At 49.0% G+C, this 19,820-nt stretch overlaps 1 protein-coding gene across 8 annotated transcripts in view; it reads right to left on the bottom strand.

Annotated features, from left to right (window-relative positions):
- Positions 1–18,270: 18,270 nt before the first annotated feature.
- The window catches only part of SETD3 (SET domain containing 3, actin N3(tau)-histidine methyltransferase), an 83,339-nt gene continuing 81,789 nt past the window's right edge, over positions 18,271–19,820 (bottom strand). For all 8 annotated transcript variants that reach the window (XM_055361527.1, XM_055361526.1, XM_031001510.3 and 5 more), the window contains one exon: positions 18,271–19,644. In XM_055361527.1, coding sequence (XP_055217502.1) covers positions 19,198–19,644 — 447 coding nt within the window. In that variant the 3' untranslated portion in view covers positions 18,271–19,197. The remainder of the gene's footprint in view (positions 19,645–19,820) is intronic.

The raw sequence follows: 19,820 nt of genomic DNA on the forward strand, positions 1-19,820 counted from the left end.
AAAGTGCTGGGATTACAGGCAAAAGCCACAGCACCTGGCCCTTTGTTTTTCTTTTTCTTTCTTTCTTTCTTTCTTTTTTTTTTTTTTTTTTTTTGAAACGAAGTTTCACTCTGTCACCCAGGCTGGAGTGCAGTGGTACAATCTTGATCACTGCAACCTCTGCCTCCTGGGTTCAGGCAATTCTCCTGCCTCAGCCTCCCAAGTAGCTGAGATTACAGATGCATGCCACCATGCCGGGCTAATTTTTCTATTTTTAGTAGAGAAAGGTTTCACCATGTTGGCCAGGCTGGTCTCAAACTCCTGACCTCAGGTGATCTGCCCTCCTCAGTCTCCCAAAGTGCTGGGATTATAGGCATAAGCCACTGTGCCCGGCCTCCTCTGCCTTTTCTACAAACAAAGACACTGAGCCTGGCCTGCTGTCCCATTTTATAGATGACAAAGTTGAGGCACAGGAAGGTTAAGCTCCCTTGCCCAGGCAGCTGGGATTTGAATGCAGGCAATCCTGTTCTTCATGTTGCAAATGAATGAATGAATGAATGACCACATAAGCCAAGAGGCCCTTGCTGCAGTGTGTCCCAGACCCCGTCCTCCTTGGCCGCAGTAAGGGCCAGCATCAGTCGGCCACCAAGGCTCCCCTGCAACAGGGAAGGCTCTGATGATCACCCAGGGCCTCGCGTCAGCCCAGAAGGATTTACTCTTTTTTATTAAAAATGTCACGGGAAGTCCACTTGAACATTTGAAGTCACCGCCAAGAGTGCACACGTTTGATATTAATTAAAGCAAAAGATGACAGCCCCCAGGAAAAGAAGTAATTTTCTTCTCTTGGATAAATGACCTTTCAGGAGAGCTTGTTCTTCAATTCTTCTTGGTCATTACCAGAAATTACTGAGTATGTTCACTGGAGCTGCGATCACCAGCTCTGTTTGCAGCTTTCAGCCTCCCAGTAAGAGGAGGGGCTTCATTCCACGGGGACTCCTCACCAGGGACTGCTCGCCACTGGTTTCACCCGGCCAGGCCAACAGTGATGTCCTTGGTAAATCTGAGCCCTAAGGCCCCGTTTGAAAGAATACTTTGCTTGGATCGCAGCACTCCTGCCACTCAGCAGCTCCCTGCAGCCACCTCTGGGTAAGTCCACCCAGCACAGCAGCTTCTCGGCAATGGCAACACCACCCCCTCACTTCCTGTGCTCTGGTCCCCTGGGCATGGCTACACCCTGATCTTGTCACCACCCCACCAAACAGCAACTCCAGCCTGCCCCTCCCTGACCACTCCCCCAGACAGAGACCCTGTTTCTGGGTCAGTTCTCATCACACCTCTGGGGTCCTCACCTGCCACTCGCCCAGCCAGGAGCCCTCAGATTCCCCATGCCCCTTCCCCCTTTTTCTTCAATCACCAGCCAGTAGCTGGGGTTTGGCCAAGCGAGCTGAACTGCACTCTCCACGCCGGCACCTGAGCCACAGACAGCAGCCCAGACAAGCTGTTCTTGCACGAAGGGATTTTCCTTTAACTTCGAGGCCACCCTTGCACACCCAGAGCCCCTCCCCGGGATGCTGGCTCTCTCCACAGCAGAGCCACCATTCCTCACCTCTCAATTATCCCCTCGTCCCCCCAAGCTGTGCCCACACCCCGCCCTCCCAGGCAACTGCAGCAGGCCAGCTTGGTGGTCACTTCTGCAGGGGAACCATCAGTGTCCCCTGCGGCTGCCTGCTTTTCTAGACGCCCTCTCTCCTCTCACCCCCGGGCCCCACCCTCCTGGTTCCTCCCACCTGTCTGCCAGATGCCTCTCTCATGACTGGCACTAAGTGTCAGACCCCAGAATCCTGAACCCTCTTCTCCATTCACCCCTGCACCAGGGGCATCCCAAACACACCTTCTGCGCCTCTGTGCACTGCTGCGGTCCTGACACGTGTCGGTCATGGGCTTGGCGGAGGGACAGACCAGACCCAGCCTTGACCCCTTCCAGTGCTGCTGCGTGCACGCGGGATACAGAACCAACCCAGTGTGGGGGCCCACCTGGAGGCTGCACCACTGCAGATGAGACTCTCTGGGTGACTGAGGGTCCCAGTGGACCTTCCGGAAGCTCCCAAGCCCCTTCCCTGCAAGCCAGCCTAGGCTGGAGGCCTCTGCAGGAAGGCTGACCTGGGTGCCCACCAGAGCCAGGACGAGCGTGCCTGCCTGGGCATCCCAGGAGCCACCAGCCCTAGGACCCTTCGGCTCTCACATCTGTGTCTCCAGCTCCACCGGCAGACACTCCTATCCATCCACAAAGGACCCTCTGCTCAGCACCCAGAGCTATCAGAGTGGAGCTCTGGACTCCCTCCTTGCGCTCTGAGTGCTCCTGCTCTGGCTGACCAGCTGCACTGCCACCCATGCAGAGGCTCCCCAGGGACCCAGGCGCCAACCCTGACTCTCCCTCTCCTTAAAGCTAACTCATCATCCCAGCCCACCTTCCTGCTCCCCCAGCTCCAGCCAAGGGAGCCTTTCTGTGCCTTGACTTCCCTCCACCCCTTGCCATTCACAGCTCAGCTTCCTGGACCAACCATGCAAAGGGCTGTCCCTCTCTGGCCACTGCTCCCTACCAACTTGCTTTCTTTTTGGCACTTACAGTCGTCTGGAATCATCCTACGCGTTTACCAGTTTGTTGTCAGATTGTCCTTCTGGAATGGAAGCTCCATGTGGACCTGGGACTGCAGCCCCCTCCTCCCTGACACGGGGCCTGCCTCGGTCCAAAAGCTCCAGCCAGAAGGAAATCAAGGAAGCAGGAGACCCAATTCCAGCCCTGCTTCTTCTGCCTGAGCCTCAGTTTTTTGATCTGCAATCCGCATGCCCTGCATATCTCAGGGCCAGGCTGAAGATCGACGGGACTGCTCTGAGGCCTGGGAGCCGCCCCAGCTGTGAGAGTGTGAAGTGGAGTCACGCTGGCACCCACGTGCCGAGCTGCGGATGGAAAGCTGAGAAAGGTGTGGATGGAAAGCTGAGAAAGGTCCTGCTTGCGCGCAGTGTGAATGCGCGGTAAGGATCTGTTTCTTTTCTGAATCGCTCCTTCCTCCTGTTCTTTGAGGTTCCTGCACCGGCCCCCGAGCTTTCTGGGCACACCATAAATTTCAGTCCAGCGGACTCGCTCTGACTAATAAACATTGTGCCTCTTTTCTGTAATAGAGCGTGAGCTGTCTTTAGAATTACGATGTTTTTTTGCAAGATAAATAGATGGTGGAAAAGTAATACAACATAATAGAATATAGACAAGGAAGGGAGTATTTTCATATAGCTAGATGCAGCGTGTGGGTGGTGAAAAATAGTTTGTTTTTAGTAACAGGAAAGAGAGGTGAGCAGTTTCATCTTCAGTAGACACAGCAAGCATACCGCCCTGGAAGGAATTCTGAAAGCGGAATTCTTCACGCTGGGGAGAGTGTGGTGGAAAGAGAATGGGACTAGAGTCCCGAAGCAAGTGACCAAGTGACCACTCATCCTTACAATGGGCCAACCTTCCAGGTCCGGTCCACGCCTCAGGGCTCTCCTGGGATGCGCTGGAGTCATCGATGCATCACAAGGCCTTCTGAACCTTGCAAAGGCCTGCGCGAATGTGAGGGAATGAGTTGGACCTCTCTGGGCTTCAGTTTTCCTCCCGTGGAAAATGGGGGTAATAAAATCTACATTCTTCCTGGGCATAGGAATTCAGCCTTATCCTTAAAGGGCATGGGGTGGAAGGATCCTTGCAATTTGATGGAGAAGTAAGAAGCGTCCAAGCCATGAGGATTCAGTGAGGCAGTGCAAGGCCCTGGTCACCCTGGGTGGAGTAATGAACATCCTCCAGGCAGAGCGCTGGGTATGACTCAGGGTTTAGAAATAGGAACGTCTCTAAGCTGAGTGGGGCAAGTATCTGACCTACAGGCAGCCACAGTTTAGTGCTGGAAGCAGACATAAAAACAAACATTCAAGAGCTGCTAAGGCCACGAAGGCAGGGGAAGGGACGACGCATTTGGAGGAAGCACCATCCGAGCAACACCCTGCACAGAAAAAGGACCCAGGCCCACGGCAAGGCGCTTCTTGGTCCTTTCGGAAGGGCTACTCCTAAACCACCAGGGCTGATCCACTGCTTGGGTGGAGCACAGGCGGGAAGCCCTGCCCCGCCTCTTTGTGAGCTGTGGGTGCGCTTGGCGAGTCACAAGCCTCTCTGGGCCCAGTTGTTTCTATGGAAGTCATGGGTTGCAGTGTTGTTGAGAGAGCCGGTGGTGCACGTGGTGAAGACCTGGCTCTGCAGCCGGCCAGCTGGGTCCCCGTCACACACACACACACACGTGCACACATGCATGCATGCACACATCCTCACACACATTCATACGTGTGCTCTCACGCTCACATGCACACATTCACACACACGTTCACACACCCATGCGCTCACATGCCCATGCACGCACACGTTTGCACATGTACACGCACACACACTAAACCCGTTGGGCCTCAGCTTACTCATCTGTCAAGCGGAGACCATGGCAGTGGCTCCGACAGGTGCTTGGCACATGGTAAATGCCCAATACATACGACAGCACTTGGAAATTTGTCCCATTATTTCTTCCCCCCATCTCTGCCAGTTGCCAAGGGCGGCCTCGGAAGGAGACTCTATTAATCAGCACCTATGCAGGGTCAAGGTTACGGAGCTAGTGGGGCCTGCACAGGGAAGGGCTCAGGCAGCAAAAGAGAGGATCACCGGAGTTGGAAAGAAAGGAGGCCAGGCAGACGTAGCGGGAGGGCATTCCAGGACATCCAGGCCCAGAGGGAGGCGGGGATGGGGCGCTGGAGCCCCCGCCTGCCCCTGAGCCTGGTTGGGTGCAGGGGCCAGCACCTGCAAACCCCCACACAGAGAAGGCTCAGCACATGTTCCTCCCCTTCCCCCGGAGATGGAGCACCAGCCTGTGTTGCTATTGGCTGCGTTTTTTAAATTGCCTGCAAAACCCTGTCCTCTTTCCTTTGTGTGGTCTACCAGTCTCTCAGTATTTCATTTGAAAAACAAAGCAACACTTGGACCCTTATGCACAGCTACAGATTTGTCTGCAGTTCTTGCTGTACTTCAAAAAGAGAAATGTTAAAACTCTCTGTGCAGCCTCGCAGTTGATTTCCCAGTGCCCCCAGAATGCAGCCACCCGCCCTGGGCGCTGCCCTGGGAGCTTCCCCACCCGTGCAAAGGGGAGGACTAGGACCTGGACGCACGGTGGGCGGGAGGAGGGCGGGGATTGAAACCCAGGCAGGCTTGGCCGAGACACGGGGTTTGTGTTGTTTTGTTTTTGAACTAATTTCAGGCTTTCAGAAAAGCCGTAGAAATAGTACAGATTCTCCGTATATCCCTCCCCCAGCCCCCGCTCCAGTGCACAGCTTACATAACCCAAGTATAATCAGCAAACCGGGGATGTCACCAATGTGCAATACTGTTAACTCGACTGCACACCTGATTCCGACTGCACCGTTTTCCCACGAACGTCCCTCTTCCCTTCCAGGGTCCTGTCTGGGGTCCCACACTGCTCAGTCCGCATGTCTCCTTTGTGCTCTCCAATCTGGGGCAGCTCCTCAGTCTTAGTCTTGCGTGATCCTGACACTTTGGAAGAGCATTTTTCAGTTATTTTATCAAATGTCCCTCAGTTTGTTTGTCTGATATTCTGTTTTGGATGGAAGTTGTGCATTTTTGGCAAGAATCCCACAGAAGTGACGTTGGGTCCTCCTCAGTGCCCCATATGCGGGTTCACGCTGCCAATGCCTTATCATTGGTGATGTTGACCTTGATTCTGTTGGTTCAAGAGGCGTCTGCCAATTACGATGTTGTGATAAATAACCTGTGTGTATCTATTTTTGTTGGAGTTGTACATTCAGGATAGATTCCTAGAAGTGAGATTGGTGCATTGAAAGGTACATGTTTATGGGGCTGTTTGGTATTGCCAAATTCCCTTCAAAGGGTTATATTAATTTGCATCTCCACCAGCTGCACAAGAAAATATCTGTTCTCTGCAGCCTCACCAACAGAATGCATGGTGGTGGTTTGACTTCTGTTAATCTGATAGGTGGGAAATGGTATCTCCGTGTGGCTTTAAATTGCAGTTTTCAATGAATGAATTTGGACATGTTTTCTTGTTTGAGGACTTTTTTATGCATGTGAATTGTCTGTTCATGCCTTTTTCCCAGGTTTCTTTCAAGTTTTTGGTCCTTTGTCCCTCAGTTGAGTTCTTTATATAGTAGAAATACTAATCCTTTCTCTGTCATAGACATATTTTCTCCCAGTTTATTGGGGAAAATGTCACTTTTCTTATGATGGAGTTTTTTTGTCATGCAATTTTTGCAAATGTACTCATCTTTATGGTGTTTGGGTTTTGAGGAATGGTTAGAAAGCTGTTTCCCATGCTTGGATGCAGTTCTTAGTTCACACAGACTCTGTGGGAGCAAAAGAGCAGGCAGGGGACAGAGCGGGTTCTGCTGGAAATGCAAGACAGGGCCAGCTCACTGCAGTGTCTGAAAGGATTATAAAGGGAGTCACTTACACAGGTGGCTCATTTAAATTTGGACAGACTTGCCTAAATTCAGCTAAACACCCTGCTTCATGAAGACGGGGATTTATGTCTTGGTGAGTTCCTGAGGCCATGCTCCTCCCATGTGTACATAGAGGGACGGTCAGAGAAGGGGGAAGGGTCATGTTCCAGTGTGTAGATTCAGCCCTGGTACTTTGCGTTCCTTCACTGCACTCCCATTTTACAGATGGAGAAACTGAAGTGCAATTAAATAACCCTGCAAAGATCGAAAAGGCAGTGGAGGAAGAGTTGGCATGAGCCCACCTTCCTCCAGGGCTCATACCTCTTGTCACCTCAACCTGGTGGCTTTACAGGGGTGGGGAGGGGGTGCTTATTTCTTCCCCAGGAAACCTGCTCCTGGTCCTCAAGCCACTTAGGATCATGGCATCCCTGCCCCACGCTACGGCCCACATGGTCCCGGGCCCTGCCAGCCCACTGTGATCAGGTTTGTCCCCGTCTCAGACATGCCCTTACTTTTTGTGCTGTTGGAAGGCTGGGCCTCCCGCCTCCCCTGGAGTCCACTGCTGGGACACCTGAGCATCTCCCCAGGACAGCTAGTCCCCTAATGCCCCACAAAGATCACGCTGGAATTCAGCGAGCCCCTACCCCCGCCCCCAGAAGGCAGGAGCCGAGCTGCTTCTGTCTGGTATGGGAGACTCTGGAATGAGCCTCCTTTTTCTTTCAGGAGGTTCCTTCTCCACTTCGGCTCAGCCCCAGCACTGCCACGCACTGCCCTGCTTCTTTGTCCACTGGGAAAACTACCGTCTGCTGGGGCCAAGCTCCCACATCTCCTCCTCTAGGCGCCCCCAAGGGGGGCACTTGCCCCACCGATGTGCCCAGATCAGCCCATCCATTTGGGGGAGTCTGGCCCCTGTAGGTATGGAGCAAATTGTAGATACAATAAAATATCATTTCCCACCTATCAGAAAAGGGAGATGAGCGATGCAGTAACAAATAATGGCATTGATGGACATGGGGAGAGTGGAAGGGCGGTGAATTAGTCTGTTCCCATGCTGCTATAAGGACATAACTGAGACTGGGTAATTTATAAAGGAAAGAGGTTTAATTGACTCAGTTCTGTAGGGCTAGGGAGGCCTCAGGAAACTTACAATCATGGTGGAAGGGGAAGCAAACACGTCCTTCTTCACATGGCAGCAGCAAGGAGAAGTGCCAAGCAAAAGGGGGGAAAGCCCCTTATTAAACCATCAGGTCTCATGAGAACTCACTATCATGTGAACAGCACGGGGGTAACCATCCCCATGATTAAATTACCTCCCACCAGGTCCCTCCCACGACACGTGGGGATTATGGGAACTACAATTCAAGATGAGATTTGGGTGGGAACACAGCCAAACCATATCAGGCAGGCTGGAGCCAGAGGGAAGAGGAGGGGAAGATGATATGAGGAGAGACTACCAGGAGGAAGGAGCTAGGAAAGTGGCTTCTTGCAGACTTTGGAGCAGACCCTGTATGAATGGTGAAGGTTAAAAGAAGGAAAATGCAAGGTCAAAGTCACCTTTTTGAAAAGCTTCCTAGCTAAGGCATGACAGCCTGTTTTAACCCACGAAGGGTTCAAAGCATCAACGGTGCTCAGGTTTAACATGGCGTGCAGTGTCTGGGGTATTTCAGGAGCCACCGATGCTGCTCTCTGTCTCTTCCTTTTCGTGGTATCCTTGTGCAGGTGACATTTGCGGCACACAGCACGAGTTTCCAGGACTTGCTGCTAACACTTGTGTAAACCAAACCCCATTTTTGTCACCTGACTACAAATCTTTGGTAAAGTGATATATACTTCTTAAAAATAAGTGACCACCCTGTGTTCCCATCCTTCAAAGCATCTGTCTACATGCATAATGTTGATGGAATTGTTAGAGTAAAGTATTATAGTCAAAGTCACCATTCTTAAGTTTCCCAAAAATTGTAAAGACTTTTTTTTTCTTTTTAGTTCACAGCCTCAAGGCTTCTTGCTGAGCTAAGTGGCTTGAACTTTCTTTTTTCTTTTTTTTTTTTTTTTTTTTGAGACTTAGTTTCACTTTTGTTGTCCACGCTGGAGTGCAGTGGCACGATCTTGGCTCATCACAACCTCCACCACGGAGGTTCAAGTGATTTTCCTGCCTCAGCCTCCTGAGTAGCTGGGATTACAGGCATGTGCCACCGCACCTGGCTAATTTTGTATGTTTCGTAGAGATGGGATTTCTCCATGTTGGTCAGGCTGGTCTCAAACTCCAGATCTCAGGTGATCCACCCACCTCATCCTCCCAAAGTGTTAGGATTATAGACATGAGCCACTGCACCCGGCTGAACTTTCTTTTTTCTTCAGCATTTTCTGGGCACCTACTATGTGCAAGGAATAGCCACAACACAGAGCCAGGTTGGACACAGCCCTGGTGATACACAGGGCCTCGAATGACACCTGCAAAAGAAAATCAGTGCAGCAAGGGCACTACACCGTGCAGTGACATGGGGCATCACCGCTGAGTTTAAACACAGAGAACTGGGCTGGACGAGAGGCCAGGGGCAGAGGAGGCAGGTGCTGGCTCCTTGTGCTTGTTGAATACATAGATGCAGCGCAAGCTTGTTTTATATATTGTTATTTAACGTGGAGCACATCTATACTGAGAAGCCTTTATTTATGCAATAAACAGGAGCAAGAAATCCCAAATGTACCCAGTGCAAACAAAGAACCAGCTCTTGGCCGGGCATGGTAGCTCACGCCTGTAATCCCAGCACTTTGAGAGGTGGAGGCCGGCAACGTAACAAGACCCCGTCTCTACAAAAAAAAAAAAAAAAAAAAAAAAAAAGGCCGGGCGCGGTGGCTCACGCCTGTAATCCCAGCACTTTGGAAGGCTGAGGTGGGCGGATCACGAGGTCAGGAGTTCAAGACCAGACTGGCCAACATAGTGAAACCCCGTCTCTACTAAAAATACAAAAATTAGCCGGGAATGGTGGCAGGCGCCTGTAATCCCAGCTACTCAGGAGCCTGAGGCAGAGAATCACTTGAACCCAGGAGGCGGAGGTTGCAGTGAGCCAAAATTGCACCACTGCATTCCAGCCTGGGTGACAGAGCGAGACTCTCTCTCAACAAAACAAAACAAAACAAAAAAATTAGCTGGGCATGGCGGTGCACGCCTGTAGTCCCAGCTACTCGGGAGGCTAAGATGGGAGGTTCACTTGAGCCTGGAAGGTTGAGGCTGCAGTGAGCCAAGATCACACCACTGCACTCAGCCTGGGCAACAGAGTGAGACCCTGTCTCAAAAAACAAAAAGCCACCTCTTGTCTCAAGTTTCTGGCCGGGTCCAGGAAGGTACCTGCTCAGTGGAACGGAACCCAAGGCCTCTACTTAGAGCTCCCTGGGCGGCACCCGGCGGGCGGCACCGCCACCAGGGGGCGCGAGCGGAGCAGGGATACGGGAATTCCCAGGGGCGCTCCCCGGGGATAAAGGGAGAGCGTGTGGGTCAGTTGGTTTTGACCAGGGTGGAGAGGGAGGCTTGGTTTGTCCTGCTGGAGTGGCAGAGGAGGGCTGTGTGGACTTTCTCTGCCATTTCCCACACATGACAGGTTCTAAAACCCCCTTCCTCACCCACACAGCTGCCCCGACCGTCTGGGGGCTGTGCTGGCTGTGGGGTGGAGGAAGGGCGGTCCAGTGCGTCCCGACCTCCCTACCAGCGGGCTTTGGCTGCGCTGACTGTTGTTTGCCCCTCTTTAGATTCATTTGAGGGATGCTGCCTGGTGGGCGACAAACGGTTTTTAACCCAAGTTGTACTTTGTTGCCAGTTTGCAGAAATTACTTATTTTAAAATGTGCAGATTCAATAGTTGAAGCCTGAAGTCTACATAATTGAATGACGAGAATCCTGAGATGATTTAACAAGCGCATATACCCACATTATCCTACTAACTGCACACATTATTTGGGCTTAATTTTTCTATTTCCTCTGCTTGTAATCTACTTTCCTTCCAATCAGATACACAGCAATTCTATTCTTCCAGTATCAGCTGTTTTATAATCATCACCCTGACAGAACTACATCCTTGTACTCATTTAATAACTATTTATCATCCTCTATCTTCCCATTTTCAAAAAGGAATAATTTAAATGCTCCTGAAATTGGAAAAAATTGAAATTTGACCTTTATTAACTGGGTTAATTGTCAAAATCTCTGCTTGTAAAAAAAAATTAATGACCAAAAAGTGTAACTTTTAGAGTTTCGAAGGTTAGGTTAATGTCCAAGGAAGTATAAACTTTGGCCTTTTTGACACGTCATAAGTAACATCTATCCTAATAAATTGCTACCTGTGAGCAATTATAACATTTTCCCTGTATCCAATCATGCAATTTAATTGCTGCTGGAAATCCTGGCTTCCTTAGAGATAGCCTGGAGGATTATTTGATGCCTATGGGAGTCATTTTGTTTGTTTTAGGGAGGTTTATTTGTTCATTTGGATTTCTAAACATTAAAATGTTCATGAACAAAGATCCTAGCTGCTTTGGCCACAGGCAGCTGGGGCAGTCAACAAAACTTGTCACAGGAATGAAACAGAAACATAAGATTCTACACTCAGGTGTGGCCCATCAATGAACACAGATCCTCCAACTGCCTTGTGAACTGCCCATTTAAGATACTGAAGTACGTGTGGCTGGCGTGATTTTTCTCGGTTACTGCTGACAGTCAACTGAACCCCAAATGGGAATAAGAGGTGGTTTTTAAAATGTCATCACTTTAAAAATAGATGTTTGCAAACCAGTACTGGGAAGCGGGACTAGTTCCGTACACCAATATCATAACAGGCTTCAGTTGCAGCAAAGGAAACAGGGACTTCACTGTCACTTATGGGTCACCCCAAAGCTATGATGCCTAGGTCCCCTCTTGTAACTGCATCACTCATTTGGGAGATCTCAGAATGTTAGAAAACTGGAAATGTAGTATCTACAAACATGAAGGTGATCCTAGCTTCCTGAGGCGAGCTTTCAAGTACTTACATTGTTGAGGGAAAATCAGACACTCAACTTCTCTGTTGTTTGGTAACAGAAATGAACCCCTACGAGGGGAAAAAAATAAGTCAGACTAAGAACATACAGGTAATCCACAATTTTGTATAAGGTGGAGATTAAAAGTCTATCCAGCCTATTTTCCATTAAGATTAGGAAAGTGGAGCATATATTAAGAGCTAGCTTGGGCACAGCTCGCCCCAGGAGGCCACCCTGTTCCTCCACAAGCTCCTCGCCGACAAGCACCCTGTGTCATTTGGCCCCAGAGCCTAGTGTGGTGCCCAGCACATGAGATGCTCAAGTAAGTGCTGGGTGAATCAGTGGATGTCATCACTAACTCAAAGCGTTTTGGGGGAGAAAACACGCACAAGACCATTGGCTAAACATGATGGCTGGGACCCACACTTGTCACCTGTGGAACAGGGTTTCTGCCCCCCACCAGCTGTGGGGAGAAGCCAGCAGCAGCCCACCGCCTGCTTAGATCCTTGAGGGGAGGGCTTGCACCTCAGGGGTCTCAGATCTCCAGTATTCTGTGCCTCAGAGAATACTGAGTTAAGCTGGAGAGGCCGCTGTGTCCCATCCTGCCTTAGGATGCCCTTTTCACCCCTCACCCTCCTCCCGGGCATCTTCAGATCCATCAGCGCTGAGTAAGCCCCTGAAGAAAGAGACCTCCTCTTTTGTCACCACAAAGTAAAGCTGAAAGGCAAACGTGGCTTGGCTTTTAAGACGCTCAGTACTCAGCCTGGTTAGCATACGCCAAGCAGCCAGACCCTTCCCTTCAATGCTCTGCTCCGAGCCGGGAGCTTTTGTGAACGTCAGTGGCGCGTGAGTCACCAGCTCCCATGGCATCTCAACATGTGGCAAAAATGTACAAAACCAGGCTGCACCACACTCAGTATCCACTCAGGGCTCAAGTCTTGCAAAATAACACTGTAAAGTGCTTTTATGTAAAGCACCACCTTGGTGACAGCCTGCAGTGTGTCGGGGTTTCTGTCATAGCACCTGCTTTTTAAGAGCAGGGCTGTAAGAAGGGAAGGAGGTTATTAACCACCCTGAGTCTGATCTAGGCTGATACTCATCACGCAAGCGCAGAGCAGGAAATACAATTCCTTTTTCCTTTTTCCCCCGATACAACTTTTCAAAAACACCCATTCTGGTCCTTTGAAAATCCAAGGAGTGTTATGACTACATTTCCTGACTAATTATACTGCAGTCTTAATGGTGTCAACACTTATATTAGATAACATTAGCCCAATGCTAGTTGTTTTGACAATTGTCGATGACCAAAATAAAACAAACATTTTAATTTTTGTATGAGAAAGCAAGAACTGTTTTTCTAGACGCATTTCAGGATTCACCTGACAACATCTTCCGGTGCTAGCGTATTATTTCCTGGTGCCAGCTAGGGTATTATTTCCAAAACTAGGCTGGTTGGGGTGGCACACAATCATAACTGCCATCTCTTGCTGCTCAATAAGTTGTCATTTGCAGATGCATTTAGGGGAGGGTTTGTTTAGACTTGCTTGAAAACTTAAAGCCAAGAAATTCACAGGTGCTTGCTGGATGGTAGCTCATAATGAAATATATATATGTATGTATAAAGTAAGTCACCAAATATTTTCAGTTTGAGATACGTGCCAAGTCTGGGAAAGGCACGGAGAATGTGACAATTGGGTATGGACAGGAGGTCCACATGTTGAAGCCACACAGCTGAGGGGAATATTTCACCACCCACAGAAACCCCCGCAACTCAGAATGTGCCTCCAGTCTGCCATTAGTCCAGATCTTGGGCTGACTGACATCGCTCAGCCAGTCACAGTGGGATCCAACCATTGGATAGCTACTGTGTCCCAGGCACTGTGCCAGATTTACATCTATTACTGCAGCAACCTCCTGGGGTTATTCCATTTTGCAGATGAGAAAACCAACACCCTGCGCATCAAGAAACTTGGGCGGGGGTCACAGATGATAGGGGAAGGTAGGGGGTCCGGATTATACTTTAGGTTCTGCAGATTTCAAAGCCCATGTTTGGGATGAGCTGCTTCTCTGGGCTAAAATTTTGTGTATGGGCTACAGTGCAAACACTCGTCATGGACTAGACACTGAGGTGAGAATCTGCTCACTGGTTCCTTCTTGAAGAGTAAGTTTTGCATGAATGACGGGTGCAGTGTGAGGGTGGGGAGCTCTGCACACCCTGCAGAAAGAGGCACAGCCGGCATGGGGAGCTCACCCTCACGCATCCTCCAGGTGCCTTCCTAGGACTTTAAACTGACTCTGGGATCCTACAAGGAGCTCCTCCGGAACCTCATTAAAATGGAGAAGGATGGTTGAGGTTCAAGCCACAACTTGATCCTTTTCTACCAGAACACTCTTGAGGAGTCAGGTACAAGCGGCAGAAACAGGAAGCAAAGAGAGGAGAGCGAGGAAATGGAGAGAGAAGAAAGGAGTGTGATTTTAACGCCACACTGGGACTTCGGAGGCACGCGGGCCTCCCACTTGGTTATGGTTGTTCGGTCAGTCTGGAAGCCTCCCCAGAGCCCGCACTCTGCACCAGGTGCTGTACAAGACTCTAGGAATTCAAACAGCCAGGTGGGGACACACAGGGCCTCACCAGCACCAGCATTTCCACGTTCATTTTCCTGTCAAGTTTGGCCTAACCCATGTTGAGGAGCTTCTCTGTTGCCTGAAGGGGAAGAATATGAGTTTGGGGAAAGTCTTCTATACACACACATATATATATGTATTCATATGTGTGTATGTATGTGCTCATATATACCAAGTAGGTTTATACAGAAATAGGTGACACACATGTGCGTGCACACACAGATACGCCTGCGTTTGGGCCAAGAAAAGCTGCCCAGAAGTGAGAGGGTATCACGAGGCTGTTAAATAAAGACCAAGAGCTGATGGACAGTGGTGTGATGACCTGAGTTAAGGTTCCCACCTCCATAAACTGCTACTGAGTCCACACACAGGGGCTTCCCAGTCCTTTCACCTTGTTTCTAAGAATTCTACTAAGGGTGGCATCTGTGAAGGGAGCAGCAATCACCGGGAGGCGCCCTCCTGAAGTCCATCCGAGAGCGGCACAACTGCACGCATGCTCTCCCTGCAGGCACCAGGGCGCCAGCACTGCAGTCAGGAACCAGTGACCAGCATCTTCGCAGGATTCCCCCCCAGAAGCCTGAACTTCTCAGCCCCTCCTGTGCACGGCTGGCTCTTCCCTGCCTCCCTCCTTACCCTCAAGGGCTCACCCCACCTCCATATCTCACAAACAGAGCCCTAAGCCCAGCCACATGCCACCGGAGCGCATGGGTCCACCCGCTCACGCAGCCTGGTACGCTCTGCCACGCCTACCGTTCAGACGTCTGCCTCAGTGCCTCAAGGGCAGGGCTTCTTGAGTCTCCGAATTACCCACAGAATCTGTGTTCCACTAAGAACACAACTGTTGCTAGGTCCAGGACTGAGGTTCCCAAATCAATGGACAGATGACGCACGCTGCTTGCTGGCAGAGCATGGATGATTTTGCTATCCCCAGTCTCAGGAACATCTCCTGCTTCCTGGGAGTGGCTCCGGCTTAGAAGATGGTCATCACAAGCATTCACCGGCTGTTTAACAGGTACAGGCGTGGCACGCAGCTTTTCAACGCACCCGGCACTGCTGAGGTAGAGAGTGTGAGGCTCCCTGAAGGGGGTGACAGAAGCTCCTAACAACTGGCCCAGGATCCCACGCGTGGAACCAGGTCTGAGTGGTCCATACACCCCGATGGCCGCGCCTGCTCACCTCCAGAGCAGCAGGCATGTGCTCTCTCACAGCAGGCGTTAGGGAGTGCTCCCTCCCTTGGCTGAATTCCGCCACCCAACCCCTGGCCCTAGCTGCGCCTTTTGCAGACCCAGAATGAGTCTCACCCCTCCTTCAGGCGACAGCTCTTCAAATCTGTGAAGACAGGAAGATCATGTCCCTGCTAAGACTTCCTCTCTCCAGCCCAAGCACACCCAGGACCAGCAGGGCAGCTTCATTTAAATAACAAATTTGCCAGTGCATTTAAATACAATTCAAGTTATTCAAATTCAATTTACACACAGAATTTTAGGAATATATTAGATAAGGGGCTGCTGATTAAAATAGTAGGGTGACCCTTAATGACATTACTGGATCCTATCCTACACCCACCTCAAATTGACATTTAAATAAAAATGAGTCAAATTCCTGGGTCAGGTTAGCAGCTCTCCCACATTACACGCATTTGTTTTGCCAGATCAATAATAACATGAGCACGGTGCAGAAGCGGCTGCTCACTTCAGCTAGGGTTACCGTCAACACTGTCATATCCGGGCTCTCCGCAAAGTACCCTCCAAACCAACCACCACTATCATTCTCTATTTTCTTCACAGTCAGTGCCGTTTCGGTTCGGAGCTCAAGTCACATGCACTTTCATTGGACTGGCTTTATTCTTTTGCTCCTACAATGTACATATTAATCACCAAGGAAATATAACTGGTGGCCGGGTGCAGTGGCTCACACCTATATTCCCAGCACTTTGGGAGACAGAAGCAGGCGGATCACCTGAGGTCAGGAGATCGGGACCAGTCTGGCCAACATGGTGAAACCCCGTCTCTACTAAGAAATAAAAAAAATTGGCCAGGTGTGGTGGTGGGCACCTTTAATCCCAGCTACTCGGGAGGCTGAGGCAGGAGAATTGCTTGAACTCAGGAGATAGAGGTTACAGTGAGCTGACACGGTGCCACTGCACTTCAGCCTGGGAGACAGAGTGAGACTCCGTCTTAAAGAAAAAGAAAAAAGAAAATATAACTGATGATTTACAGAAAATTGATTCCCTCATTTTTAAGTGGAGGTTTAATTTAGCATAACCCTGTATATTGGGAACCTGGGACTATTTTTAATGTCTTACCCCATCTCTCAAAAAAAAAAAAAAAAAATTACAGACAACTCTTAGTGAGCCTCTTCTAGAAACTACTGGGGAAAAACCACCTATCAATTGCCAGTTTACATGAAAAACAGGGAGGTTTTTCTAGGCCGGTGAAATCTAATTGCTAACTATTTACACAAATAACACACAGAGCTAATGAAACAGAAGCAGAGCCTGGCATGTTTCCAGTAACTAGCCTGAACAGCCTCTTATCCAAAAGCATTCAGAAGAAAGTAAACTTTAAAATGATTTGAGAGAAAGGTCTATTTTCATGACAGATGGCAATGAGGGTTCTTCAATGCCAATTTAATCACTTTCCCTCAATTTTCAAATGCTTAAGTTGTAGCTCCAAGTGTCTGTGCAGGCAGCACTAGAGCTGCCGAACCGCAGCGGGGCAACGAGGATGACTAATGTGTGCTGTGGTCTCGCCTGCCTTTGCGAGTCATTTTAGGGCAATCCTACCCAACTCAGGAAAGTAATGCTGTTCAATAGATACTGTCTTCTGACATCAGAACAGTTCTGTTCTTGTGGGCGCCATTTTTATGTCATGCAGAGGCTGTTCTCAACTGGAAGCATACTTCATCTCTTTTTGATCCAATAACCTTAACGACCAAGTCTGTCAATGGAGAAATGACAGAAGAAACAGCTGCTAAATTTTTAAGCAGGGACTTCGGACAATTTAGTACCATTCTTTTCACAAGTAAATGAAGAAACTAGGTCCCAGGAACCGACATCACAACACCTATTAAACGTGGCGCCGAAACAGGAGCTTAAGATCCCGACTCCAGTCTGGCGCTATCCCAGCTCCACGGGAACTCGAACTTTGCCGGGGAATAGTTTGAAAACCCAGCTGTCTCATGATGTTATTTTATGTTTGAACTGTATATATGTTTTCAAAAAAGATTTTTTATTATTAGGCTTGGAAACTTTTAATCCTATAAGAAGATAATTCTATGGAAAAATTGGTCATCAAAGTTCTAGAAGGCTCTGGGGCTTCTAGAGTAGGAAACTCAAGTACTACAATGCTATCGCCTTTTAGAAATTAACACTAAGCTTTACAGACTATTTAATATTTTCGGTAAGGTATCTCAGGTGTAAGGCTGATAAGAGAGGTGGCAATCACATGCTTCCTCCTGGTATACAGCAACAAGCTAGGAAAGGTACAGGCATCAACGCCAGGAAATGTCCCGGCCTCACGCAGACATGAAGCTTGCCTCCAGCGCCCAGTGCAGCAGGTAAACTAACCTGCTGAGCAACGCAAGCAACGCCTTAAAGAGTTAAATTTATCTCAACTATCAGGGTGGATTAGGCAATTGATCTGCAGAGCTATGTCTTCCCCAAGAGAAACTCCCAGAGCATCCTTAAGACGACCTGTGTTGCAGCAGCATTTATCAAACAGTTGAGGGAATAATTCACGTTTTCAAAATCAGCGGTGTACTCAGGACATCAGAGACAATGTGAAAATTTGTGGTAAAGAAAAACTGGTATCAGTAAACCTGAAAACTGGTGGCAGAAGGAGACAGATCCCTCTCCCACCCCAAGGACATGGTCCCAACCTTTTCCTTCCCCTAAATCCTAAGGACTCCTTTTCTTGAGTTCCCGCTGCCTGCATAGATGGGCAGGCTGATGAGGGGGGCTCCTACAGGCCTCTGGGCCCCACGGCTATGCCTCAGTAGCCCCCAGGTTAGCACAGCCCAGGGAAGGAGGTCAAGGTTCCAACAATGCTTGGGCAGTAAGATGGTTTGTGTAAAAGCTAAACTCACAGGGCCTGTCCCACTCCAAAAAAAGGAACAGACAAAAATATTAATCATGTTTTTCTTTTAATAAGGGTTTTTACTCAAAAGTGTAGCTTTGAAAATCTCTAGCTTGTTGTGAAAACCAGGAAAGCCAAGGAGCTGCCTCACACTGCACACCACCATGTGAAGCTGTGGGCCGCTGTGTGTTTGCAAACTCTCCATTACCAAGGCTGGAATCAAATGCACCACTTTAAAATCAGAGCCAACATTTAAAATTAGGAGGATGATGCATGTCCTACTTTGATTCAAGGAGAAAGGACAAGTTCTTAGTACAGTAAAACAAAACACAAAAGTAAACAAATCTTTAGAAATCACTATATATATGTGTGTTTATATTTTTTTTTATATAATTAGGATTATCATCATTTCAAACTATTAAAAATAAGGTTGCCACCTTACCTTTTCTTTTGGTAATGGGGTGTTATTTTTTTTTAAGAGAAAAACCAAACATTTTGCCCAGACTCTAAATAGTTTCCCAACTTCAATTCTGTTTTCTGCTGTGCAACTTCCCCACCTTCACGTTGTATCCCCAAGTCCCGCCACCAGCTCTGGCTGGCAAGAGGCAGAGCAAGCTTTCATTCTGGTCGTCAAGATGACAGGCCCACAAAAGTACAGCTGAGACGGGAATTGAATTCTTCCCCAGGAAGAAAATACCTATACCCACAATAGGTCTGCAAAATCTCCCACAGGCACCTCTTCTCCCTTTCTTGTGGTTGTTAATTGGTTTGTTTTGCCTAAAAGCAAGATGGCAATCTTAATCAAAAAGGGAAGCTAGATTTTTAAAATAACTTAAAAAAACCATTTTTATATAAAGCAGCAAAAACATATCTTCCTCTCTGCAGAAAGAAAAATGTTAACAAGGAAACACAGCGATGTGAACGGACCGTCCGTCAACTCCTGCTCCACTGGATCCCCCATCCAGCTTCACCTCGAGCTACTCCTTAACTCCAGCAGTGCTGTCTGAAGAAGATCCTTTGGCGTCTTCAACTGCTCTTTTACTTTCTTGATTGAGACTTTCATTTTCGGACCTGGTCCCATTAGGGATAGAGTTTTCACCGTTTACAAGCCCGTTTTCTGTGGCCTTTGCTTTGCTGATTGCCTCTCTGATGTTCAAGGCATCCTGCACTCCAGCCTCCTCCTCGAGGTTTCTCAAGACCAGGGGGAGCCTCGAGTCCCCCACGCTGCTCTCCAACAGCCCAAGGTTACTCTCTTCATATTTGGGAAGCGGAGCCTTTTCCTCCATCTGTTGGCGATAGTATTCCCGGTTGACAGCTGCACTCTTTACTGTTTTTTCCAAAATCTCTTTCTCACCTAAGCGCAATTTGATGGCCATTTTTGCACGAACAGATAGATCCTGGTTTTTCAAGACGGATTTATCTTCCTGGAAAACGAGCAAAATTAATTACAAGAAGTCTAAACCAGCAAAACTATAGAGACAGAGGGCACAACGGCTGGGGATGGGGACATGAGGGAACTTTTTGGGGTGACGGGAGGTTCTAACACTTGACTGGGCAGGTGGTCGCATGACCAGACACTCACATCAAAATGTACGCTTCA

This window comes from Gorilla gorilla, chromosome 15 (assembly GCF_029281585.2).
Source record: "Gorilla gorilla gorilla isolate KB3781 chromosome 15, NHGRI_mGorGor1-v2.1_pri, whole genome shotgun sequence".
Taxonomy (NCBI): domain Eukaryota; kingdom Metazoa; phylum Chordata; class Mammalia; order Primates; family Hominidae; genus Gorilla; species Gorilla gorilla.